Source organism: Podarcis tiliguerta (assembly GCF_965153285.1).
Source record: "Podarcis tiliguerta genome assembly, chromosome: 6".
In the NCBI taxonomy this organism is placed as follows: domain Eukaryota; kingdom Metazoa; phylum Chordata; class Lepidosauria; order Squamata; family Lacertidae; genus Podarcis; species Podarcis tiliguerta.
The window spans coordinates 45197473-45225106 of record NC_139539.1 but is presented as its reverse complement, the minus strand read 5'-3'; the positions used below and the strand labels follow the sequence as shown (position 1 = coordinate 45225106).

At 41.1% G+C, this 27634-nt stretch overlaps 2 protein-coding genes and 1 long non-coding RNA gene across 3 annotated transcripts in view; 2 read left to right on the top strand and 1 right to left on the bottom strand.

Moving 5' to 3' along the window:
* Window positions 1–80: 80 nt before the first annotated feature.
* Window positions 81–11906, bottom strand: LOC310679974. The gene is made up of 4 exons (XR_014512574.1): window positions 10698–11906; window positions 8143–8508; window positions 3092–7005; window positions 81–174 (listed from the first exon to the last, which is right to left on the bottom strand). It is a non-coding gene; the product is annotated as an uncharacterized lncRNA (long non-coding RNA).
* On the top strand, window positions 5776–9402 carry LOC310679958 (parathyroid hormone 4-like). The gene is made up of 2 exons (XM_083445962.1): window positions 5776–5873; window positions 8217–9402. The coding sequence occupies exons 1-2, from the start codon at window positions 5785–5787 to the stop codon at window positions 8605–8607; spliced, it is 480 nt and encodes a 159-aa protein (XP_083302088.1). The 5' UTR covers window positions 5776–5784; the 3' UTR covers window positions 8608–9402.
* Window positions 11907–11952: 46 nt separating the features above from the next.
* Window positions 11953–27634, top strand: part of STK38 (serine/threonine kinase 38) — a 22071-nt gene continuing 6389 nt past the window's right edge. The window contains exons 1-10 of the mRNA XM_083445789.1: window positions 11953–12262; window positions 14432–14567; window positions 16684–16735; window positions 17137–17259; window positions 18071–18154; window positions 20124–20247; window positions 21065–21219; window positions 22099–22201; window positions 22941–23002; window positions 27444–27561. Coding sequence (XP_083301915.1) covers window positions 14437–14567; window positions 16684–16735; window positions 17137–17259; window positions 18071–18154; window positions 20124–20247; window positions 21065–21219; window positions 22099–22201; window positions 22941–23002; window positions 27444–27561 — 952 coding nt within the window. The 5' untranslated portion in view covers window positions 11953–12262; window positions 14432–14436. The remainder of the gene's footprint in view (window positions 12263–14431; window positions 14568–16683; window positions 16736–17136; window positions 17260–18070; window positions 18155–20123; window positions 20248–21064; window positions 21220–22098; window positions 22202–22940; window positions 23003–27443; window positions 27562–27634) is intronic.

Below are 27634 nucleotides of genomic sequence, written 5' to 3'. Positions count from 1 at the left end.
CTATAATTTTCCCAACTGTGCTGTGACTTTGTTCCTAGAGGGGTTGCTAGATAGGAACCCCGTTCCCACACCTGATCTGGCTTCAGCTGGCCTCAGAATAGGAAGGACAAGGAATCGGATGCTGCCGGTGCGAGTGGTACCTCCATTCTGTGTTCGGTTAGGTGGGATGCAGGCCTCTAAAGGCAAGTGTGGGGTGGTTATTGCCCCTGCTGTGACATGAGACAGTCCGTTGGCTGGCAAGTTGTGCGGAGAGGTGATGAGGGCTAAGTGTTTTGGGATGCTACCTGCCAACTCCTAGGGGCCGAGGTCCCGCCAAGAGAATATTTCGGACACCACCCCACAGAAAGTTGATGGGCATTGCCCTTCAAATAGTGTGGGTGTGCCCCATCATGTGATTGATTATGTGGGGAAGGGCTTCCCTAGGTCCCCAAATATTTTATTCAAGTTGGCACCCCTGTAATCTGTCAGTTTTTGGCCAGGTATGCAAAAGATGAGTGAAGCCATTTTCCCTCAGTGGGGCTCAAAATCCCACCACCTGCTTCCCAACCCTGAGTCCTGTGTAGGGCACCACTATGGGATAGTCCTAGCAGTGTGTGATAGTGTGTAGCTGTGGCTCCCCTTCGTGTGTCGTCCTAATCCCTCTCGGTTGCTTGGCAAAAAAAAAAAAAAGGTATTCCCTGAGCATCTTAAACAGGGTGCTTTCTGCAGGCTTATTGCCATGTGGTGAAATAAATATCCTATTTCCATGTGAGTGTTCTGTTGTGTGACCTCTTCTTCCTTCTCTTTGGGACTTATACTTCTAAAAGTACACTTTTGTGAATCCTTACATTTGGAAGATTGCATTGTAGTATGTGTGACCCTGTCGGTCTGCCATCTAGTGGCAAGCAAAGAAACCTGTTTGCTTTTCTGGAGCTAAAAGCCTGTCTGTTTTAACTGTTTCCCCAGTTTTCTATCTGAATAATCCATAGCTCCTCTGCTATTTTGTCACCCACACTGGAGTGCTTTCTGTTGTAGAGTAGTCTGAAGTTATTCTAGGTTAAAACCCCAGAAGGCCACAAGGCCTATAAAGATATCAGACATATGGAGGCAACTAGTTTTGTGTTTCGCATGAATGCTATGTAAAAAGCTGGACATGTCCCGCGCTCTTAATATAATTTTATGAGTTGGGTGGGGTAGGTTGTATGCCTGAGCTTCCTTCCAATTCCTGGATCCAGCACTGATTCAATTTCTGGAATAGCCAGGTTAGGTTACTGGTGAGGTAATGGCTCTCTAAGTATGGGCCAATAGGTAACAAAGGAAGTGGTTCTGTGCCAGATAACAAATACGTGGGTCCCTCACTCCCTTTGTTAGAAAGACAAAAGTGAGAATTGAGAGTTGAGTGATGTAAGCTAGAAGCTGGAAGACAGAGCTATGCCTGATTTCTGTCACAGGCACAGGTTGTTATTTTGTTATTGTTTAGTCGTGTCCGACTCTTCGTGACCCCATGGACCAGAGCACGCCAGGTTGTATATATGTAAATAAACCATTGATCCTAAAGACACCATAGTCTCTGCTGTCCCTCATTCCAAGGAAACTGAAACTTGAGTACGCACCTGGTCATTGAAATGTACATCAAATGCAAAACATTTGGCAGAGAAAGGGAGGCATTTTATTAATTTGAAAGAAAAGCATCAACAATTTCGAGAAATATACATACCATTTCAAAAATAAGAAAACACTGGTTATGTAAAAGCTCATATCTAGAAAGTTTATATTTAGTTGGTCTTTAAGGTGCTACTGGAACATCTTTCAATATTTTTTTTTTTAATCTTTCATCATTGTTATTTATTATGACAGACCAACATGGCTACATTACCTGAATCACTGATTATGTATGCTATATCAAACCATAATATCTTGCTACAAGTTCCCTTACATTGCCAGAGGCCAAAGCTCATGTTCTTTGGTAACTATTTAATAAAGTTGATGTGCATAGCATAGAAATTGTCTAATTATTTTGATATGCCGACACATAATGGGCCAGTTTCTCGATCAAAGCCACACAAGTTCCAGAGCTGCTCCTGCCAGTCCAACTTAAAGTTTGCTTTCAAAATCCTCCACAGCTTTTGTGTGGTGGATTTAGCCACAGTTAATATAATCACATCTTTATGGAGTCTTCAAAGATAAAAATGGAGGGCAGGTTTAGGATTTAGCATGGATTTTTTTGTCCTGCAATATGCTCCACTTCTTCAGACACTTTTATCCAATCCTGGGATACTGTTGAACTCAGTACTGGAAGCCAGCTTGTAACCATCTGGTAAGTATTGTTCAGTGAAGGCCAGCACAGTTTGAAGCTTCCATAACTACTGAGATATTTCCTGCTGAGATATTTCCTATAATGCAACTTCCCAAGGGTAGTGGAATTGAGTAGCCATGGCAGCACATTTTGTCTATGATAGAATGCTTTAAGTTGTCATTCAATGAGCATCTTTCAATTTCTCTGGCTGACATTCACTTGCTCAGACAAATGGAATCATAGTTCTTATGATAATTGTAGTTGCCCCTCAATTACATAAAGGTGGTTATAAAGATCAGATGTTTTAGACTTGGCTATGGCTAGTGCTTATTAGCCTGGAAACACGTAACTAGAAAGCTCTGCTGTGGCAGACACATCATTTACGTTAACTTTTTGGGTGTCCTGGAAACTAAAAAGAGATCACAAGAGTTTAGCAACCAATTTAGCAACCTCAATTTAAATCTTTAATTGGTTACAAGTTTTGACCTTTTCAATAAATGGCTCTTACGCCAGGAACAGAGTTGTTACAAAGCTAGAAGCCTGTAGTGATTAGCTGATGAACACAATGGCTCAAAATAAACAATTCTAGCCCCAGATGGTACAAGGCAGAACCAGTTAGGTCTGTACATTGGTATTTGGCTAATACTTTTTATGTTATTAACATCATGAAAACAATCCCACATTTAACTGTAGCTGCAATGAGGCACAAACAGCTATACCAATATGACTGCATAGAAAATATATATGACATTCAATGGTGTCCATATGCTATCAAAATGGGCTTTCACCCATGCTTTCCTGTCCTCTCATCCTCACCTTTCAGCTCCTGCAAACTCCCAGAATCTGTGTTGGACACTTTGGGAATCATTGAGTAGATGGGCAGTGGGCAGGCATAGAGGAAATCCTGTTGTGTCAGCAGAAGCCTTTGAGGTACTGGCTCTGTTCAGGATTGCTTAGCTGCTGGTATTATATTATTTGCTCTGCATTTCTATTGTCTTATTTTATTTGTGCCGTAATTCTTGAAAGGTGCCTTGGAAATGCAAATCTGAGAGGCAATACTGCAAGTAGCTGCTGGTGATGTCCACTCTCTGCTGACTCTGGCCTAAATGGAAGTGAACCTGCGCCAGCCGCAGGTGGCTGTGCCATGCATGTGCTTTTGCCTTCACCACTGGACTATAGAGCGGAGAAGCAGCAAGCAGAGGAGGGACAGGCCTCAGGCCTCAGATGCACCCAGAGAAACTCACCTTTACCACAGAGAAGAGACTGACATGGGTCTAAAAGCTTCAGGAGCACGAACCTGCTCTGAAAGGGTATTGTACTGGGAAAAGAAGCAGACTCATTTACCTGGCAGTGGAGTGGAGGTTGGGGCAAGGGCACAGAAACCAAGGGGATTAGAGCTGTGATTTATTTATCTATGAAAAGAACCCTGTGATGGGAGGAATGAGGGGTTTGGGGAGCTCTGAAGGTGCTGCTCTGAGCCTAAAATCCACTAGAACAGGCACCCCCAAACTCGGCCCTCCAGATGTTTTTGGGACTACAACTCCCATCATCCCTAGCTAACAGGACTAGTGGTCAGGGATGACGGGAACTGTAGTCCCCAAACATCTGGAGAGCCAAGTTTGGGGATGCCTGCACTAGACAAACAACTATAAAGAGGGAAAACTGAGAACGTCAAATAAACGATAGATGAAGGCAGCAGAATTCTTTTTCTGTGCAAGGCTGAGAGGCACATATGTAAGATCAGTTCTGATGTTCAGAATAGCAGGTTGCTGCCTTATATCAAAGCTCAAAGAAGAGCAGGCCTGCTGAGACAGCACCACTGGGAAAGTATTTAGGTGAGCCCTCACAGCCTTGCATCTTCTGACTCTAGCTATGCCCCATCTGCACACATTTCTGATCTGTGGATGGGATTATGGGTCAGTTTGCAAGTTACTGTTGGTGACACTGGGTGGATGCGGGAGACTTCACTGGGAGCATCCTGAATATTTGTTTGCCATTGAGGCTGCCATAGTTCAACCAAGACTGATAAACATCAACCCGAAATTTGGGGTGGGCTGTGTGAAGTATGTCTTTAATTTCTACTGAGCAAGAAGTTTTCTTTATGCTTCTCCATTTTTAGTTGGATATATTAATATCTCACTTCATATTTCCAGGCTGAGCCCTGGCACTGAAGGCATATTGTGACCATGCACCATTGTAAATCTTGGTCCAATCTGGCAATAACATGACAAGAAGAGGAAGATTCTTCCCTGCCTTGTTCATATGTTCAGTTCTCCACTTCTCCAGCTGCCTTCTAGAAAAATCAAGCTGATTCTTGCCTTAAACATGTGGTGCTGATCCAGAAATTATATCAAAAGTTATCCAGCAAGTAATGGCTGGAGTAAGTCCCCCAGTGATAAAAACTCTCCAATTCTTCAGCCTTGCTATTGATCCCAACCTCCATAGCATGATTTTACAATCCTATGAAAATGACAGGATGAGAGATATTTCAAAAACAGGAGGTCCCAGTGTCTTAATCACTAGCCAAATAGTAAACTTTATTGCCCAAGGGTGATTGTCTCTGGGAGAATCACATCTTTCATTTATACAAGGAGGAAAAGATCTTAGTCATAGAATATGATGCGCAGCTCATCCCTATTGTTAAGTGCAGCTACAGAACTATAAAAGAAGCTAGGAAGGCGCACACTGTCATTGCAGGAGGAGGCTCACTAGAGATCTGCTAGCAACAAGTAAGACTCCACAAATCAACTTCACCATACTCCAATACAAGGAGAAATAGTAAGTACTCTACATTACACTGCTATTTTTAACCTGTTGGGCTTAAAACTCTATATACACTTACCTGGACATAAGCCCCATTGAACTTATTTCTGAGTAGACATGTATAGGGTTGCACTGTTAAATATTTTCTTTCAACTAATATTTAATTAAGATATTGTTGGTTATATGTAGCTATACAAATATATCTCAAATATACTATTGACAAAATCTGTCAATAAGTGATTACAGTACTGGAAAAATTGAACCAATGGCTTATGCCATTCAGGATGTATTTTGTGTATTCACATATTTCTAGAAAACCAGTTCTGGTTCAGATCAGAATATTTGTTTTGTTCCCTCCAAAAGCAAACAATTTTATATACACATTATGCTATTGATTTTCATAAGCTATACTAACCTGAGTGAAGATTGCAGTAATATATTTATGACAGGAATATTTGGAATATATATTTAAAAGATGGTTTTCTACTGTTTCAAATTAAAACCTTTTGTGTCCTAATATACAAATAAAATACACTACGTAATTATTTGGCTTTTGTCATCACAGTAAATATGAAAAGGCAAAGAATAATATTTTTTAAAAAATTATATATTTCAGGCCAATACTTACTATCTGCCACTATGGTTTAATTTTACTATCCATTATTTAAGTGGAATATGTTATAGCTGCAAGTTGCATTTCAATGTCCATCTTATTTCATCTTGTTTAATAGTTTACAAGACAGAAGATGCTTTTGTCCCAAAGATATCTACAGATGGTAACATTTTTGTCCATTTTTTTTCTTGTTTGGTTTGCAACATGTCAAGAAACAAAAACGTAAGAATATTTTTTAGTTAATTTTTTGATGAGCTTTATTTTACTAAGATGGGTTTTGGGGTTTTGTTTTTTTACTGTGTTGACTTTTGGATGCAAAATGATAACATTGCAGTAAATCTTTACAATATAATGTATTTTTCTGAAGATCACTGTGCAAACATATGTTTAGCATCGTTTGTAATTTTTTAAATGATTTTTCTTTAAAATGTGATACATTTGGAAGGTGCTTTTAAAAACAAGATTATCCTGTACTGAAAGTCATAAGATAGCAAAGGGAAAGGGCAAAGTCTTCTTGTTGTTAGAGCTTTCCAAGATGGTTCCGAAAACTATAAAGTGATCTTCTGTTCATTCCTAGATAGTGATGATAAGGGCGAGAGAGCTACCTCTTTTAACACATCAAAGCACAAATCCATAGCTAAATCAGAAACAATGAAGACAGCTACATGTTTTATTCACATGTCTGTCCTGTTCACATATATTAGCCTGGTTTAGACATAATGGGAAACCAGTTGCTCACCACATGAGTGAGCCCACATGAACCTCAGGCTCACATGGTCTGCTGGTCATAAGGTTAGTACCTCTTGCTACAATCTCTCCAGTCTGGGCATAAAGAGGAACTGCGGCTTGTTTTAAAATGGAAGCTTCCAATCTCCTTGTGGCCATGGGAGAGAGATGCATAGAAACTTGAGACTCATACAGGCTCTTTCATGGAACTTCCCATTATGGAGTTTCCCATTATGGAATCATGGTTTCTCATGTGGTAGTCTTGACATGAAAATGGGTGCATGGAGCAGGAAATATGACCCCCCTTTTTTTACCCCCTGCACTCCATCAGTCCAGTCCCTTTTCTCCTAGCCCAGTTTATGGAGCAAGGAGTACACCACCACTTTATTACAAAGATGGAGCACACACACAAATACAGTGGTACCTCTGGTTATGAATTTAATGAATTTAATTCGCTCCACAGGTCCATTCTTAACCTGAAACCGTTCTTAACCTGAAGTACCACTTTAGCTAATGGGGCCTCCCTCTGCCACCGGCATGCAATTTCTGTTCTCATCCTGAGGTAAAGTTCTTAACCTGAGGTACTACTTCTGGGTTAGTGGAGGCTGTAACCTGAAGCGTCTGTAACCTGAAGTGTCTGTAACCCAAGGTACCACTGTAATAAAGAAATGTAACTGCCATCATCATGTCTAACAAAGGACACAGGAACATATTTATAATGAATCAGACCATTGGTCCATCCAGCGAAGCCCTAACCACTCTCCAAGGTTTCAGGCAGGAGAGAGGTGAGGCAGTGGGGAGGTCGGCGTGGTTCAAATGCACTGGCAGAGCCAACCCGATGCATTTTGTGGTGTGTTTGCACCGCACTGACCTTTATGCCACTCTACCCCTCAAACACAGATGTTGGGAGGTCAGGCGCCATACCCATCCATGATGTCCACAACTGGATAGGAGTCTTTCCCAAGTATGGCCCTCAGTGGGCTCTCTTTGATCAGTGGTACTATAATGAACAGACAGGTTTTGTGAATAATAGCTAGCTATGCCACCTTCATTTTACACTGCAAAAAAGTCACTGGATAGAAACTATAATACAAGAACCTGAAACAGCCATGCGAACAGTGACAATGCTAATATGCTTGTACAGTAATCTGTCTTTTCATATATTAGGTTAAAGTTAGTTGTGCATCTGTCAGTGGCTAATCTTTACTGAATATTAGGTTTCCCAGTTTGAAACAAAACTCAAAGTTCAACACTGAAAACTCATATAATATGTGCTAGAGGGTAGCCATGAAAAGATTTCTTAGCAAGAGATAGGGAAATAATAAACACCTGTGCAAATTCAGACATGAAAAAAATCAGATTCCATTGAATTCCATGGAACATATTCCAAAACAAGCATGCATAGAACTGTAGCCTTACAGTCCAATCCTATATATGCCTACTTAGAAGTAAGCCCTACTGAGTTCAATGGAACTTGTTCTGAGGTAGTGTTTATAGGATTCCAGCCTTAAAGAATTACAAATAAAGGCAGATGAGGAGCTGTGAGACAATGACTTGCATGGTTTTGGGGACTGTCAACTTTGCATTGATCAGTCCAATTCTACAAAGAAAATAATGAAGCGGTCGTCTGAAGTGGTCGGCACTGGTTCAGACCCCAGGAATAACATACACTACTTTTGCAAGCAGTTAGATGGCACCAGATAGTTCAACAAGGTTGGACACAATCCCTTAGTGATCTTAGTTTCCTCATCTTTAACTAATATACTTGAAATGTTTTCTTGCTTTGTTGTGAATGTGTTTCTGCTTCTCAAGCACAGTACTGGCTTTTTCACATTTCAGTAAGAGAGGAGTGGCAGAATTCCAGTTCTTGCATAATAAAGGAAATCTCCGTGAAGAGTTAAACCGACTGATTTGGCTCCACCAAGCCATGGGAGGAGTGCACACAGCCGTGGGCAGGGACATCCCGCAGGCACACATTGTGTGGACCTCACCAAAGAACCAAGACCTCTCCGATCTCTCTGATGGAACTGGCAGAGAAGAGTCTCTAGAAATGATGAAGCAACTGCTGCTGGGATTGCTGGAGAAGGAAGAGCCTGTTGCTGTCCTCAGGAAAACAAATGTGTTGCAGTATCTAAAGAATGTAAAGGGCAATCAGGACCGGCAAGACCTTTCTGGCATATTTCAAGGTGGAGATCAAGATGGCAAAAGAAATCTCAGCACCCAGACATAGATTTCCTGATCGAACCTATTGCAGTCCATCTGCTACTTGAGATATATACACTGAGGGAGATCAAAAGAAAAGTTGATTAACAAAGAAAATGTGCGTTTGTGCCATTTACTACTCCTTCGCACTGTTGAAAGGCCAGAACACTTTCCCCTTATTCCGATTATTAAACAGGAATGTGCAGGGCTTAAAATTTCCCCTTCTAGATAGCACAAATATTTTATAACTGTTAGCAATATTGCCAGGGGCTATATATTATTATTGCTACTTCACTCCTTTGCATTTGTTGAACAATATTACTGAGGTATTTGTGCATGCAGATTCTGCTGGGGTATGTGGAAAGTATTCACTCTTTGTCCCTTATGCTCCTTTCCTGCTTCCACCACCCATATAATTACTTGAGGTCTTTTGTGCCAGTTTTCTACTGTTCCCCTTTAGCAATGTGGGTTTAAGTTATAATAAAGCACATGGCTGAGAAAACACCTAGGTTGGAAAGCAAATTCAAATGCTCTAGAATACATTTTTTCATGTAAAAATGCATACTTCTAAATATGCACCCCTGGTTCTTTGAGCATATTAATGTTGTCTCCTTACTGCAGAAAGAATACGTCTTACAGTAAGATTGGAATCTTAGGCAAACAAGAATAAGACCCATTGAACACCATGGGACTTACTTTTGAGTAAACATGCATTGGATCAGGCTGCAGCAATTATGACCTACTTAAGGTTTTCAAAAGGAATCAAGTCATCCAGAAGAATGCCTCAGCCTATCACCCACATCTAGCTGATTAGAACACTTAGTAAAAAGGTAAAGGTAAAGGGACCCCGACCATTAGGTCCAGTAGTGGCTGACTGGGGTTGTGGCGCTCATCTCGCTTTATTGGCCGAGGGAGCCGGCGTACAACTTCCAGGTCATGTGGCCAGCATGCGAACCAGAGTAGCGCACGGAAACGCCGTTTACCTTCCCGCCGGAGCGGTATAATCAACGTTTGGCCATGAGAAGATCGCAGACTGGTTAGATTTTGGTTGTCCAGGCACCAGATACTAAACCACCTTGCAGATTTTGTTTTGGGGGACTCTGCCTGAGCGTCTTATTACTTAATGTGGGACAAGTTTGTTTTTTCTTGCTTGCTAGTTTTTTTCTTTTGCAAATACATTTGTATTTTTTAATCTCAATTTCCCCCTGGAAAATCTCTGAAGGCTATCATAAGTAGAGGCTGGCCTTCACATCCCATTTTTGTCATGAGCAAGGAGACTGGTTTCTTAGTTTCTAATGCCGTATTTCAGATCTAAACTAGTTTGGGGAAATATATACAAAATTCTGAATGCAGAATTCTAAATACAATTATTAGCAAATAAGTCCCAATGAATATTCCCAAGCCAACAAGTGCAGGGCTGAGATGTTATACAAAGCCACCTTTGTACATTCCAAAGGAGTAATAAATGGCAAGAACACATTTTGTCCTTCATATTTAATAATAATATGTTAAACAATATGTACAAATGCTAAAATACATATGTAGTATTGCTATAGCTTTGTTATTCGGGTCACCGAAAATATTCAAGGTCTCAGTTACTTTAAATATAATGCTTAAGCTGTCTTAAAATAATCTTTTGATAATGATACAATGTTGATAGATCATATTTTACAGTGATCCATTTTAAACAAACTGTCCATCCTCAGTGTTATGGAACGCATTAAGATACATGTTTTTTGCATGAAATTTATCAAAATGTTGTACATCATTAATGCTGGAAATCTAAATAAAATAAAGCAAGATTATATTTTGCTAATAGCTATGCATTTTTGAAGAAAATGTAAAAGATATTAAATGACATTAAAATGAAAAAAAATAGTGGATAGCTATGCTGGCAACAACAGGGACTTCCACAGCTATGTACAATTTGCTGTCACTGTTCATCTGAGTTATATTATCCTGTAAGTGGATTTAAAAGTAGAAATGGAATTTTCATCTGAGGCTATATACATATTAGCAGCTTAAAACACAGCAAATTTGTTCTCCCCACTCCCCTTCAAGTCACATTTACATCCGAGAAGGAGCAGGGGTGCCTTCACTCTATGCATATGACAGTACCTGTTTGGTTTCCCCATGCCTGCAGCTTCCTGCAACTCCTATTCTTGAAGCTGTCAACTGTGCATGTGCAACAGGCAGTCTCAAATATACACACCTCAGCTTAACCACAAAGCAATGGTTGCTTATTTCAAAATTTCGTCTTTAGGGCATCAACTTTCTCAATTCATGGATATTAACGAGTAGGGACCAGAGGTTCTTCATAGGGTTAGCAGAGACAGAGTACGGCTTATGGTATGTATCCAGTCTTCTATTAGTTGCATAAATCCTTCCATTGTCTAGAGTCCTTCCTTCAAGTGTCTGTCTCAGAAGATAGATCATCAGGACGAAGAGAGAGCTGAAGTAAAATACTGCCCTTTGTTCTTCTGGAAATGGTTTTAAAGAACTTCATGTTTTTTAAAAATTTAACAGAGGTGGCCAGGCTAGCCTCTTGCAGGAAAAACAAGTCCTTTGGCACTTTACCTACAGATTTATTTTGGCATAGGCATCTGACAAAGTGGGCTCTAGTCCACAAAGGTGTATGCCGAATAAACCTGGCATATAGCGTTTTTACAGTGCCACAATACAAGCAATAAAAGCAAACGTTTTTGGTGTGATCTGATAAAACTAGTGAGCGTCACTATTTCCCTATTTGTGCAGTTCCAATGTCTGGAAAAGCCAAATACAAGAACTGTACAATGATCAGGAATAAGGCAGGTTCCTGTCTCTTGAAAAGACAGCACAAGAACTCGGATCTTTTGAAATTAATACAATCTTTATGTGGATTTGGGATTGTGGAAAAACACCCTGAGGAACCAACGAACCTTCCTGACTTGCTTTCCACATATGAAAGCGTCGATTCATCCCTAACTGGGAGCTCTGTGGGTGGAGTGTCCTTAAAACAGATATTTTTTTCTTCTGAATAAACGTTCGTAAGCCCAGGCTCGACGGTGACCGTCCAAAACACCCGCGCAGTGCGATCCTAAGCACGGAAGCCAACATACTTCCCAGCAAAGCCGCTAAAAACCCGCAACCCTCCCCTTCCCTTAACTTGGGGAGCAAACGCCCGTCGTGCCGCGTTTACTTCCGCGTAAGCAAGCGGAGAGCGAGGCGGAGGAGGAGGCCGCCGCCTTGCGCCGCCCGGGAAACAGTTGCCGACTTCCTCATACGCCGAAGGAGCGGCGCGCAGCAGCCACGAACTTCCCGGCCCGCTCGCTGAGGCGCTAGAGCGGCAGCCGGCGCATGCGCAGCGCCGGAGGCTAGGCAAAAGTGCGGCGGCGCCCCGCCTCCTGGGGCTGCGGGCGGGGAACGGGCCATCAGGCGAGCCTCGCCCCTTGAAGAGGGCGGCGCCGCGGCGGGGAGAGAGAGAAAGAGCTCTTCTGCGCATGCGGGCTGTGCCAGAGTTTCCAGTCGGCGCTTGTCCGGTCGCGGGCTCCAGCTTTCCTTTGGGGTGGGGGCGGCTGAGCGGGGAGCAAGGGGCGGGGCTCGGCCTCTGGGAACTGCTTCTCCCCGTCTCTCTCCCGTGTTGGTCGGCTGGGAAGACATTGGACGGCGGGGGCTCCTCGGCGCTGCTCCCAGAAGGGGGTCCGGTAAGCGTCTCTTCCTCCGGTGTTTGCTCTTAACCCCCCCCACCCAAAAGTTATTCCTCCCCCCTCAGGCTGAGCTGCCTCCCGGGGCGCCATCCTGTCCCGCCCCCTCTTGCCAGGTAGGTACTTTTGTAGCATCCACAGAGGGGAGAGGAGACGCCTCAAGTTGCCCCGTCCTCCTCCTCCTCTTCTTCCTCCTCGTGAATCTTCTGCCTCCCCCCTCTAAAAAAAACCCCCCATTTTCTGCTTCTTGACCACATAGATTCCTGTTAGATTTTTAGCGTGACGCCTGGCTCTGCCTTTCCTTCCTCTGTTTACACCTGCTCGCCTCTTCCCCCTCGCAAACTTCTTCTGTGGAAAATGGACCTCGTGCTCCTTTTTCCTTCATCTTCTCCTTGTCGTTTTTGCTGGCGAGTGAGGCTTTTGCTGACTTGAGGAGAGGGAATTGCTCCCGAGTAAATGTGCCTAGGAGTGGAGCAGCTCCTGTATAGTTAAGTCTCCTGGGATTCTAAGACATTGTATAAGCCCTACATGTAAAAAGCACAATTCTTGCCCCTTCCCACCTCCAAAGCTCTGGGAACTGTATTTTGTTAAGGGTGCTGGGAATTTGCAGCTTTGGGAGGGGTAAGTTGCAGTTGCCAGGATTCTTTGGGGGGAAATGTGCTTTGGATGCATAGGGGAAGGCTTTGCTTTGAATTCTAGTAGGCCCCACCTGTGCTGTACATTTAAAGCTGTACCATGCCACATTAAAACATCTGTGGTTTCCCCCCAAAAGCATCCTGGCAATTGTGGTTTGTTAAGCATGGTCAAAGTTGTTAGGATACCCCTATTCCCTGCACAGAGCTACAATTCCCAGAGATCCTGAAAACTTTAGCTCCTTAAGAGAAACGGGGGTCTGCCTAACAACCCTTAATACCCATAACAAACTTTGTGGGACGCCATGGTTGTATCATGTGGCATGATCCTGTAACTGGCATGAGAGGCTAGGTACACTGCAGATGGGCCATAGTGACACTCTGGTCCTTGGGGATGATGATAATTTTTTTAATGGGAAATTTCAACTGGCAAAAAGGAGCTGCAGTTGCCTAGTATGACAAAGAGAGATAATTTATATTATGTACAGCTTTACTTGGAAGGGAGTGCACCGTAAAACGATTGCATTCAAAGAACCATGCGAGCAAAATACTCTGATTAGTTCAAAGAATTATATAACCTTTGTTTGGTTAGAAGTTCTGATGAAATTGGGAAGATTTTAAAAGCAGTTACAATTGTTAACTAAAGGAAACGTGTAAGAGCTAATTGGTTCTAGGTCGGCTAGTTACACTGTGAAGAAAATAGGAACAGAAACCTTTGTTTCTTCTGTCATACAAGGAAAAATACTGCTTGGGCTGTAGTCTATGAACACTTGCTTGGAGGTAAGCTCCATTGAAATCACTGGGACTTATCTCCAAGTAAATTTGAACTGAAAATTACTGATTAGAATCTTAGTTGGAAGGATTAAAAACCATCTAGTCCACTTTACTTAGGTATATTATCTGCTACTCTAGTTATCTACAATAACTAGGTGGCCATCCATTTTGTGCTTAGAAACCTCCAACAGTTCTTTACCTTGTGTGGCAGCCTGTTCCACTGTCTAGCAGTTCATATGGTCAGGACATTCTTTCTTTCCAAAGTGTAATCAATATTCCCTTTCCCTAGGCTCTAGAGCAACAGAAACAAATTTGCTCACTCTTTGTTGACAGCCCTGCAGATATTGACTCTTACTCAATACAAGCAAGTTCCAAGGAAATAAATGAAGCTTATGCTATGTTTGTAAATACTTTTACATGGAAATACGTACTATTATTGGTTTAAAACATGTTGGTAGAATTTTAATTGACTGGAGATGAAAGTAATAAGAGACATTTGTAATGCAACCTGCAAATGTCATTCAGAGACTTAATAGTTATCACATTTCTTTCCTCCTTGTTCATAACTTATGTAGAAAAACAGGAAGTTTTGCAACATTGTGGCCTTTTACACTTGTAGCTTCCAGTTTGGGCATATTGCGTTTTGCAAAGCTTTTGTTTATTTTTAAACTGGCTGCTTTATTTAAATTTAAGCCATCATGTAGTGTAGATTTCTTGCTTCAAGGTTTAGGATCACAGATATTTTCTAATTTCTCTCTTCCAGGAACCATGGCGATGACTGGCCCAGCACCTTGTTCATCTATGAGCAACCACACCAAGGAGCGAGTTACAATGACAAAGGTGACATTAGAAAACTTCTACAGTAATCTGATTGCGCAGCATGAGGAACGAGAAATGAGGTAAATATCCCAGCTTCATGAAAATGGAAGTAATGCTATTTTCCTTATATCAAGATTTAAGAAACAATGGATGCCACAAATACGCTGATCATCTTATCCTGCTAAAAGTTTTTATAACACTTTTAAGTCCTCAAAAAGCCATTAAAATATTTTAGTATGATGATATTTTTCAGTGCCCATGCTATCCTCTTGTTGCGCATTTCAAGAAAGGCATATGTTGCAGATGCTGGATGAAAACTAGTAGCAGCATTTTCCTGGAATGAAAGTTGTTTTTCTCTCTCTAGTGTTATGTTTTATTTTTATTTCAGTGTGTCCAGTATAAACAGTTTTTATTGCGAAATGCACTTGGCTCTACTGTGTACTATAATCAAAAGCAGCCTCTCTAAACACAGTTTACTCCTTCCTGGATTTCATTCCCTTCTAAGTATTGTATTTTATATTTATCTGTAAAATATATTAACTACTTCCTGCTACAAGTAGTGGTCAAATGTGCTCCGTAAAATTTTTTTTAATGCATTAAAACCTTGTTCCAATTTAGCTTTCCCTTATTTGAAATATTTAACAAACACCCCTCTGGTCATTCTGTTGAATGCCAATTGGAACATAGGTCCTTGAAGGCGAAGCCACTGCTGAAAAACACACCTCTCTGGTAGTTACACATTTCCCTTCGCTTGGTGGGGAAACTCCACCAGCGTCTCTATAGATGTTGTAGTTGAAAGCTTATTAGGCTTATCAATGAGAAGATCAGTTACAGAAATAGCTTGTCACTTCTGCCAGTCTTTTACTATGACATCCAGCCATGTGAAATCTTTGTTAAGTTATGCTGCCGGTTCACATGGAATAACATTCCTGCATTGCAGTGGGTTGTACTAGATGACCCTTGGGATCCCTTCCAACTCTACAATTCTATGGTTCTAACTGTGAGGTACATTTGATTGTGTGTGCTTGACTGGTACCCTAGAACAGTGGTTCCTTTTCCCCCAACCCAGATGATATTGGGGGACCACTTCAGGTATGCTCATGATCTCAAGAGGGGCTTCAGGTATGCTCATGATCTCAAGAGGGGGGGGGTGCTTCATGTTTCACTCCTGTCTGTTGTATAATTTGTAATGTGCTGTGGTAGATGCTGTATTTTTATTGTGTTTTTTTTTCTTATTTTGTATTTTTTGTATTACAATTTGCATTTTATGGAATTCAAATTATAATACAGTAAAATATAATAAAAGAAGCAGCAATGCAATACAGTTTAAAATCAACATAATAATTTAATGTGGACATTCTGAAGACCACCTGAATGAAGCTCACAGGAACCCTTGCCTCAGAATTCTATCGTAAGGTGTTTCAGTTTTTTTGAAATACATTGCCTTTGAGCAATTTTCTTGAAAGGCCTTACTAAAATGCATCAGATCTACTCCCTTCTATATCCTCCCTAAATTTATCCAGCTTTTTGTTTGCATATACAGAATAACTAAAGGTTTATTAAGCTGACAGATTGGTTAGAATTGAAGAGACTGATCATTTTCATAGAAATGGAAGTAGTTTATAGTCTAAGAAGCTCTCTTTAGTGTTTCAAAGGTCATTTTGTAATGAAGTCCTTTCCACTTTTTACATTCTACTGTTCCACCCAGTGACAAGTGCAGTTGTGCTGTGCATTATGGATTGGGTATTAGATTGGCTGCGATGATGTGGCCTCTGTTTTTGCCAGCTATCTCCTGTGAGCCCTTTCCCACCACAGACACACCTTGACCTGGCAATAAGATATTTGATGGTTGATCTAAATCAGGTCTTGATACCTTCCAGATGTTGCTCAACCTGCAATCAGTTTGTTTGTACGTCCTTTTTATTATAAATGATTAAACCCTGCTCTTGTTTCGTGCCCCTTTTCTTTACAAAAGACTTAATTTGTATGATGCAAATGCATGATAAGAGCAAATTTCCTGTTCATTTTGCAGAAGTTCAAGCAGAAGCAGGGTGATTATCTTGATTGCTGTGTGCATTGAGAAATGAAGCCTTGGAATTCAGGGTTCCAATTCCTGGCAGCTCTATTCTGTGCTGAAGTTGTATGCATGAACTTGTGGAGACCTTGTTCAAAAACTTCATTCTTTTTTTTTTCCAGACAGAAGAAGCTAGAAAAAGTTATGGAAGAAGAAGGCTTAAAAGATGAAGAGGTATTGCATATGCTGAAACATGCTTTCTTGGTGCTTGTTTCTCATCACCCCTGTTTTTATTTTTATTTATTATTATTATTATTATTATTATTATTAATTATTATTATAATCACCTTCATCAATAATTTAAAGTTATTATCTGTCCTCTACCCTAAGGTCACAGGATGGATTACAACAATTTAAAATACAACATTAAAAATAGTTTTAAAACATACAGTTATGGAATGCAGCCACAAAAAGAAGGGCAGGTCCTAAGAATATACATTTTAGGTATCAAAGACCAGAGTAAAGATAACAAGGCTTTGCTGTGAATGATTCTGGTCTAGCTGTTGATTTATTTATTCTTTAATAGAAAATGACACTAATTTCCCCCCCCCCCCCAATTTTTTAACAACTTCTAGAAAAGAATGAGGAGATCAGCACACGCCCGAAAGGAAACAGAGTTTCTGCGCCTAAAAAGAACAAGACTTGGGTTGGAAGACTTTGAATCTTTAAAAGTAATAGGCCGAGGAGCATTTGGAGAGGTAAGAGTTCAAAATGAAAAAGACTTCTAAAAAGTATAGACAGCCAACTTCTGACCCTCCAACACCATCAAACAGCTGTGGGTTCCTCTTATCACCCTGTTGTTAAATGCAAATACACAGAGTTTGCTTTCAGGGCAAGTATCCCATCAATAAAGGTAATTTCTACACTTCTGAAAAATATGTTAGTAATTTGAAAATCCTCTTAAGGTAATGGACAATTGGACAAAGTTGATTTGTTAACATTGAACACCAAATGAAGTGTAGTTTTATGCTGAGCTCCCTAACAGTTATCTGGTAGCACCTGTTTCCTACATGTAGTTATTTACAGAATTCAGGTAATGCTCTAAGCAGCAGCAGTATCTTACTGGCTTTTCTGAAAATAGTCTAATGGCTAACGGTATAATGTTGTTTTCCAAACTTAACTCTCTTAATATACTATGTCTACACCTTTTCTAAGTTGCCCTGTTCCATTGTAGTGCTATAGTAATAATATTCTGCTTTATTTATACCCATTATCCAAATATTTTGGGTGTACCCTAGGCCTGTCTCAGTTATATGTATTCCCGTATCTCTTACTGTAATTTATTATGAAGGGTAGAATTGAATGTTAGCCAGAAAGGAAAAATAATAATTGACCCAATGCCAGATAGTGTTATGCTCCATAGCAGCTGAAAACTAGATATACTACACTGGTAGGTACAGAAGACTCTATATACTTTGCTCCTCTAATTCTTCTTTCTGTAACTGTTTGTCTTAAAAGAAATGGCTGAAATGGGTTTTAATATGTGCATTGTTTTTGCACAACTTCTAGGTGCGGCTTGTTCAGAAGAAAGATACAGGGCATGTGTATGCAATGAAAATACTACGGAAAGCAGATATGCTGGAAAAAGAGCAGGTAAATACTGATTCCTAATGAGAGAATGCAGATGTCAAAAGTAAGAACGTGCAGGCAATGTGGAGTTCTTCTTTTCTGCTGGAACCATTAGACTCATGATGGGATATCTTAAATTATCATTTTGTGGGGAAATATGGAATGCATGGAAGGCAGAAGAGAACCTTCTAGGAAAAAAAAACTCTGTAATCACCAAATGGAATGTGGTAACTTCCATTTTAAGTTTTTGCCAGCTTGTGGATGAGATGCTTTTGAACCTGTATCTCCAACTCTCTATCTTTATCTAAATTTAATTGAACATTTAGTATTTATTATGCAGAAACTGCAGTTGTATGCACAGTTATTAAAGAGTAAGTCTTACTGGGACTTGTTCATAGAAAGCCTTCATGGGATCATGCTGTAAGTCTTAAGAGTTTTGAGCATCAAAAGTTGAATACATGTGTCCTGATCAATTTTCATGCGTGTTCAGGTATAAATATGATGCTATAGAAGGAAAATGAAATTCAGAATTCTTCCCTTAACCGTTTAAGCCTTTGACTTAAATTCCACTTGCATGTGTCTCGGTGACTAATTGCACTTTTGTCTGTATCCCATGCCTGATTTAATTTTGATGCAGGCAACATGGAGGTAGTCAGAAGGCACTTACCTATTTAGAGGCTTCAGCTGCAAATTAAGAAACCCTTTGCTCGCGCTGGTGGATACAGTGTTTTCACACTAGCAATATTTAATAATTTTAGGATTTATAATCATTTTCTCCTTCTAAAATAGAGATACGAAGACAGTTTATAAAATATAAAAACCAATGACTCATTTCAAAAGGCATTGCTAAGTCAATCCATGGCTAAGCACGAACAAGAAAGTAGTTGGGAACTTGGATGAAAAATCGTAGCCGCTCTGCTCTTCCCTTGTCCTGCTGCTGCCACACTACCCAGAGCCAATTCATAATTTGAATTAGCATTGCTCAGGGTTTGTCTCACTCCACAAACCACGAGTGGTAAGCCAAGAACAAACATGGCCTGCAGCTCATTTGTCTGGAAATTGTGAGCCTGGGTTTGGACATAGCCCTAAGCCAAACTATGGCTTAGCTCTGAATAGCACAGCAGCAGGAGAGGAGCAAAGGGGTCATGATCTTTCCTCTAAATACTCACACACTCCCTCATTCACACTTAGCCATAATTTGACATACTGTAACTTACGAACCAGGCCAATGCCAGTATAAGTAAAATAGCAGCAACAAACGCCAAAAAACGCATAAGCTTAAAAACAAGGGCTTGCTAGAAAGGTTTTCAAACAACAGGAAACCAGCAGAACAGGATATAAACCTAATCTTTCTGGGCAGGGAGTTAATATACCGGGTGCCATGACACAAAAAGCAGTCTTGTATAGTGGGTGGTAACACACTTCTTAAGGCAACAGAATGCATAAAAGGGCTTTGCTAGATATTGGAGGGCAGAGAGACTCAATGAGAAGAAAAAGTGCTTTTAGACAACTTGTCCTAAGTTACTGTGGGCTTTAACCTAGAATTACATTCAGAAACAGACCAACCACCAGTGCAGCTGATAATAGCAAAGGGGTAACATGTTTCTGAAATGTAGTGATGGTCAAATCTTTAGCAGCAGCATCCTGCATTAACTGAAAGTTCTGAACATTTCCCAAGGGCAGCCCCAACTGAGCCCTCTTAACTAAGTGGCTGCTGGTGGTAAGGGGAGAGATTTGCTCATTTTAAAATTTTATTTCCTGTTCACAGTTGGGGGGGGTTACAGCCCATTGCCTGTACCTTGACTCACTTGACTGGGCAGCACCTGTGCTTCTGGCATGCACCATTCTGCAATTTGAAATGTAACTAATATTAAAAAATAAGTTGCCATTTGGGGACCTCTTGGGTTATGAACAACATTTGCAAATATTGTGTAAATAGTTCTTTAATTACAACTTGCTGCTTCTTCTTTTATTAAAATGTATTCATCTCCAGGTTGGCCACATTCGAGCAGAACGTGACATTCTAGTGGAGGCAGACAGTTTGTGGGTTGTAAAAATGTTCTATAGTTTCCAGGATAAGCTGAACCTCTACTTAATTATGGAGTTTCTGCCTGGAGGTAATTATTTTGAACTTCTGTGTCATCTAATATTGCTTAATATTATTGTGAATGCTGACTACATGACAAGTTATATGCCCCATTTTGAAATGCACTAGTCACTGATTAGCATGTATTGAACAATTCACAATCTAGAGTGATGTACCCATAGACTATAGTCAAACTATAGGAAAGGCAGTTTTGAGCATATGAAAGGCACTGATAGTGAAGGGGTCCTACTCCAGGTTGACTTTTGCTCTTTATTGTTTATTGGTCAGGGTGTTCATGTGAGTTTTTGAGGGAGAAAATTACTGTTTTGACCAAATGACCTATCCACTTTACTGCTCAATAACTTTTCAGAGCTATATCCAGACTTTCATTTTTACTTGGTATTGACAGAAATAAGTTGAGGTTGGCTCATGCAGGAATTTGATAAAATTGTATTTATTTATGCTGAAATTAGAAACATGAACTTGTAAGAAGGAAACTTGGTGAAATTGAGGGCATATTCAAAAGGCCATTCTGCTATTTTAGGCTGCTATATTTATGATGGAATGGGCATCTACTTTTGGCCATTTCAGAATCCTTTACCAGCAGTTGCAGATTTTCCAGGACATAATGTAATTCTGTCTATGATGCTATTTTCTTGCCTGTGTAGGAAAGAAAATAGACTAAGTAGCTATTTAAGAAGTAAATGAAATAGCTCTGAGGAAAAAGAGACTTGGAACAGAAGATGGTGTATCTTGGAATTTAGGCCAAGCTAAAAGAACAACTAGATATGGCATTACAAAGAAACTGAATACAACTTATCTCCACTTCCTGTTCTCTGTACATACAGGTGATATGATGACATTATTGATGAAAAAAGATACCCTAACAGAAGAAGAAACTCAGTTTTATATAGCAGAGACTGTGCTGGCTATAGATTCAATACATCAGCTGGGTTTTATTCATCGTGATATCAAGCCAGATAATCTCCTGTTAGACAGTAAGGTACGAGTATTATTTACTGTAAGCTGTTTCAGGGACGGTTAAAAATATTTATTATTATTAATTTATTAATCCCCTTTTTCAGACATCACAAGGCGATTTCCAATCATACAGTTAAAAATGGGGTTGACTAGATGATCCTTTGGTTCTCTTCCAACTCCGCAATTTTATGATTCTGTAATAAACATAGGTTTGAAAACAAAATAAATAAACACACAAGGCAGAGATCTAATATTATTTTATTACTGCTGTGTTAATTTACTTTGGAAACCCCAGGGATGGAAATGGGAGACTAGTGCTAAATAGCTTAGATGCATAAAAAGGACCTGCTCAGAGACCTTGTTGCCACAGTAATGTGTGGTATGTCATGCATGAGCCAGAAGAAGGTACCTACATCAAATCGAAAACCCAGGAGGCCTCAATAGCATGTGTTTCCCATACCACCACCCAGACTAGAGAAAGAAATTATGGAGTTCTAGTTAGGATTCCTGGCATTCATGCTTTGGGTGCTGAAGAAGAGTCATGACATGTAATTTTGGTTGTCAGTTTTTGTTGTTGTTCTCCTGCTTCCTGTACATGTTCTCAAAATTTCTTAAGTGAATGGTTCCATTCATGCACAGTATGTATCACCAAGGTCTCTTGGCCACAATTACCCAAGACTCTGAATGAGTTGGTCAGACAGAGTCATTTTAGCGTTCTAGAAACCTGGTCTTAAGATCAAGGCCAGTTCAGGGTTTTAAGACCATGGTCAAACATTCAGTACCTGAACTCCTTAGAGGTTTTGATACAATAAAATGTTATATAAAATTTGTTAAATAAAGAAAATTTAAAAATGAGGATGACTTGTATCTCCTTACTTTGTGCTTGTTTCTTGACACGTAGGGCCATGTGAAACTATCCGACTTTGGTCTCTGCACTGGACTTAAGAAAGCACACAGAACAGAGTTCTATAGAAATTTGAGCCACAATCTTCCTAGTGACTTCAGTAAGTTGTGTTGTATCTAAAACTTAATTTGAGCTTGTTGCTTGGCAGAAATATTGATAGACTTGCAGTCTTAAAGACAGGAATCAAAATGATAAATGGGACGAGGAGGGGAGAAGAAAACAAGCGAGCTTGGTAATCAGTTCTTAAAATTACACACAGTTCTTATAATGACCAGCTTGAATATAAACAGTTGAGGGGGAGCCAAATGGCACTGGCAATCTCAACGGACTTGATGAAGTGACTCTGTAGGCTCATCTCTCCCTGTGCTGCAGCTTGATGGAATGACTGCTAGTAATTCATATCTGAGGGAGGCCTCAAAAGACTGCTTTTGCAAAAATGCAAAGCAAGATAGATATCTACGGAAGATTTTAAGTGTAGCCACCAAAGAATAAATTGTCTGTAACTAGAAGGAATAATACACATCCACTTTAATAAATATGGAGCCATTTTTGGAAATGTATGCAAATGAATGCTGAACTTTCATCTTGCTGTCAGTCACATATAACTTTTATTTATTTTTACTGGGCTATTCTAGTTCTCTTTCACATACTCACCCTCTCATGCACACATGCACATTTCTGGGTTGTATTGGGTGGGGAGAGGGAGCATACTGGGATTCAGGGGAATATGTTAAAAGTAGGGAACTATTGTACAAAAATGAAAACCTCATTAACACTTCAATGAAACAAGAGCCATTAAACGCAAAGGTAATAATATACTACCTGTCTTCTATCTTTAGCTTTTCAGAATATGAACTCCAAAAGGAAAGCAGAAACTTGGAAAAGAAACAGGCGGCAGCTGGTAGGTATTGCTCTGTCTAGAGATTCTTCCCTCTGTGTAGAGATCATGTCATAGTTTGTGTTTAAGACCTTGAAGATCCTGCAGAGAAATCAGTATGTAATGCATACTTGTTTCGTCTCTGCCACTTGTTCTCATCTAGGGAAATAGAACCATAGAGTTGGAAGGGATCTCAAATGTAATTGAAGGCTTAGATCAGGGGTAGGGAAACTTTTTGGCTCCACAAGCCTGATCTTTATCAGGATTTATTTTGCAGGCCAAATTTGGCATGCGGGATCGCCCAACTGTCAGTCACATGTCGTCACTATGGCACACGATTGATAGGCAAGTTGTGTCTCCCTCCTGTCAAAATTACTTGTTCAGAGTTCCCAAGTGATGTTGGAGGGTTTTTTAAGGGAGGCTTAAAAGCCACATGACGGTTTTATACTCCAGATGTCAGGGGTTCAAAGGGGGAGTATGGGGAGGCTTGCAAAGAGTAGCACTGCTTCCTCCAACTTGAGCAAGATGCATTTGGATGGGAGCACTCCTTGCGTCATAAAAAGAACAATGGAGAGCTCACTTTAAGCTCCTTTGAAGGCCCACCCTTACTCGCCTCACAGCTGACATTTTATATAATTTTGACTTTCCCAAAACAGCCTGGCAGGCCAAATGGGGAGACCTGGGTGGGGGGGAGAAACACATTTGGCCTGCAGGCTAGAGCATAGCTGTCAACGTTTCCCTTTTCTTGCGAGGAATCCTATTCGGAATAAGGAACTTTCCCTTTAAAAAAGGAAAACGTTGACAGCTATGGGCTAGAGGTTCACCATCCTTGGTTTAGATTGCTCAAATAATACAACAACAACAACAACAATTTATTTATTACGGCCATAGGCCCATACAAGAAAAAACATAAATAACAACTTGTGCACGTGGGGAAAAAAGAAAGAAAGAAAAAAAAAAAAAAAATTAGGGAAGGGAACAAAAAAAGAAAAAAACAGCCGCTAAAACACCGCTATAACAATAAAATACTATAAGATAGAATGGCATCCTACGCCTTAATTAGCTTGTAGTGCTCCTTGGCGTCGCTTTTGGGTAAGGACCGCGACCAGGAACCTAGCCACTTTCAGGGTCGTATGGGTATCCTTATCCTGCAAGATTTGGGCAAGGTGGAATGTTGGAGGGGTACCCGCTAGTTTCTGTATGATTGATCCCAGCAGATTTGCTCGTAACACATTGAACAAGGGGCAAGAAAACATAATGTGCTGGAGCGACTCCGGCGTCACCTTATCACATTCGCACATGGCGGGGACTTGGCCCTTTGAGAATCTATGTCTCAGGACATTGGAGGGAAAAACGTTAAACCTCGCTTTGGTGAAGGCCAGTCTATGGGCAACAGTCGAAAGGGAGGAGAGGTATGATGGGACGCAGTAAGTTAAAGTGATACCAATGTTCTGGGGCGAACAAACACCTCCCCCCAGCATATAATTTCGCTGTAAGTCGATGTCATCCAGTCTTTGGCGGATCAGTCTTTGAGCTGTGATTTGATCTAATTTTAGGGAATCTGCAGGAGAGATTCCATAGCTCAAGAGTTTGGCATGAATTCTACTAGACCAAAGGCTAGAGAATTCATCTCGCCATAGGCATTGGATAAGGAAATGGTTTGGTAATCTATGCCACAGTGATAACCAGTAATTGAAGACTTGCTTCCACAGACAAGTTTCTAAGGATGCGATCTTCAATTCTAGTCGCATGGCTGCGTTGCTTACGCACAGAGGAAGCATTAGGAGCCGGCGTAGGAATTGGTTTTGCAGAGTCTCAAGGGGAGCAAGATCAGTCAACACGGCCCAGAGCGGGGCAGCATAAGCGAGCACAGCCACCACTTTTGCCTTGAACACCTTTAGGGCCGAGGGAACATGCAAAGCTCCATCCGAAAAGAAAAATCGGAGGAGCGCATATGACAGAGTTTTGGCCTTATTAAGTAGGTGTTGTATATGAGCTTTCCACCCCAGATTGTATTGAAAAATAACTCCTAGGTATTGGAATTTTAGGACTTGCTCTATTTTTGCTCCACCAAGCTTCCATTTATATAATCTCCGGCTTCTGGAGAAAATCAGAATCTTGGATTTGGCATAGTTGATGGTTAATTGGTTGAGTTGACAATACGTGGCAAAGATCTTCAGAGCTCTGGTTAGTCCAACACGTGTAAAAGATAGGAGTACTGCGTCGTCCGCATATAAAAGGAGTGGGCAACGATAGTCCGCTAGTCTAGGCGCGTGTGTACTTGGAGATGAATTAACTAGGGGTGCTCGCATGTCGCTGATGAATAGGTTGAATAGGCAGGGAGCCAATATACAACCTTGGCGCACTCCCTTGTTTATTGGTATCGGGTTTGTGAGGTCGCCCGCAGGAGTGAGTCTCACTCTGGCAAGGGTACCTTCGTGGAGTTGACTTATAAGCCATAAGAGTCTTCTATCAATGCCCTGTTTCGCAAGTTTCTCCCAAAGAATATTTCTGGGCACGCTGTCGAAGGCTGCCTTTAGATCTAAAAAGGCCGCACAGAGGTAGCCCCGCGGAGGGGAGGAGTACTTCCGTGCCAGGTGATAGAGCACTATCGCATGATCGGTTGTAGAGCGTTTAATTCTGAACCCTGCCTGTTCATGGCCAATCTGATTAGTCTCATCTACCCAACGCAATAGTTTAGTCAGCAAGAAGCTGGCATAAATTTTCCCTATAATCGAAAGGAGGCTGATGTTACGGTAATTTTCCGGCTCCGTTGGAGAACCTTTTTTATGGATTGGTACTATAATGGCCTCCTTCCATATTTTGGGGATGTGACCAGAGGCGTTGATTGCGTTGAAGGTTTTGGCCAAGATGCCAGCCCACCATTTTGGGTGTAGTTTGATGGCTTCGGCAGGGATCAGATCGGGCCCTGGGGCTTTGCCCGGTTTAAGCTGGGCTATTAGCTTGACTATTTCGTCAGGATCGGTGGGAGGCCAAATGGGTAGATGGGTAAACAGGTGCGTCAGATGGTCGGAGGGAGCATCTGCTTGTGAGAAACATTTCTTCAGGAACAATTCCCATGTCGGTGCAGGGATGACTGCCCTTGGGTATATCCTCACCCTTCTATTAATCAAGGACCAGAATTCCCTGGATCTGTGTGGTTTTGAAGCAGCAATCAGGGCCTGCCAACGATTATGTTGCCACTCGCGTTTGGCAATTTTTTGCGTGCGTTTATAAACTTGCTTGGCTTGTGCGTAGCTAGCTGGCAGAGTAGATGCATCAGAGGTCTTATATACATTATATATAGCACGAAGGCGCTGTCTTGCTTGTTTACACTGAGAATTATACCAGGGGGCACCGTGAGTATACTCGTTACGATTTAAATTTTTGGGTGGTAGCCTGAAGAAGGACGTAAGAACAGTGGTATGATGGTGGAAGCGATTCAACACTATGCTATGCTCGTCTGGGGCAGAGCCTATGTTGGGATGAGGCCCAAGGATTTCTTTTTGAAAGAATTCCTGATACCTTTGAGCCTGAGTCTCCGACCATTTGATTCCTCTTATTTGGAAGGATTCGTTGGTTACCATCTGGGTCGTGTGTCTATCAGCCTCTGGCTGCCAGTTCAGGGAAAACTTGGCTACCAGGGGGAGATGATCACTAGATTGTACATTCTCAATCTTAAAGGTGGAAATACACTTAAGTAAATCCCTGGAGACCAACAGGTAATCGAGGACGCTGTTTGACTTAACGCTCAGGTGAGTGAAATCCCCTGGGATATCAGGGAGACAAGCGCCATTTAAGGGGGCCAGATTTAAACGGATGGCCATTTGATATAGGAGCACTCCAGCCTCATTTACTCTGTGGTCTTTAGAGGTTCTCCTCATGATGTGTTCCAGATCATAATTATCAAGATTTGGGGTAACCCACCATTTGGCTTTGGTCAGCGAATCCCAGTTTGCTGCTGTGCGGGCATTAAAATCGCCACCTATTATGGCCGGGGTGTTGGGAAACTTAACATAACATGAGAGCAAATGATCTTCCAGCGAGGCCCATTTAGAGCCCAGTTCAAGAGAGGAACCCCCAGGAGGCAAATAAACATTTGTAACTAGGAGTGAGATCTTTTCCCCCGCTATCAGCCCGGTAAGGGCGTAAGGGGGTAAGGCCTGTACTAGAGAAAATTTAGAATGAAGGTTGAGAGAAATGCCTATTATTAGGCCCCCTTTAGGGCGGCCTCCTTTCAGGGAGGGACAGGCTGGGAGTTCTAGATAATAATTTTATGGCATCAAAAGAGGCCAGAGTATCACATTGCCCTCCAGCAGCCTGGAAGTTGAGACACAAACAAATTTGTTTGCAGACTTGTTCATTGACTGCAGAAGTCGTTGTTCCACATATTTTTTCTGGGTATTCCCTGTGCTCATTGATAAGATACAACAGAAAATGTGTAACAGATGATGTTTCATTACAGGCCTTCTCTACAGTGGGAACTCCAGATTATATTGCTCCAGAGGTCTTTATGCAGACAGGCTACAATAAGCTTTGCGACTGGTGGTCACTTGGGGTCATCATGTATGAGATGCTAATTGGTAAGAAACAACCATTCATGTATCTAAGAATAAAAAAAATGATATTGTGGATCATTGCCCCTCACCTAGCTTC

What these genes read in the sequence shown, in the direction of transcription:
- LOC310679958 (XM_083445962.1), top strand. Translation starts at nt 5,785, where the DNA reads ATGCTTTTGTCCCAAAGATATCTACAGATGGTAACATTTTTGTCCATT. An exon ending in ACATGTCAAGAAACAAAAAC is followed by an intron (nt 5,874 to 8,216) that starts GTAAGAATATTT and finishes TTCACATTTCAG; the next exon opens with TAAGAGAGGAGTGGCAGAAT.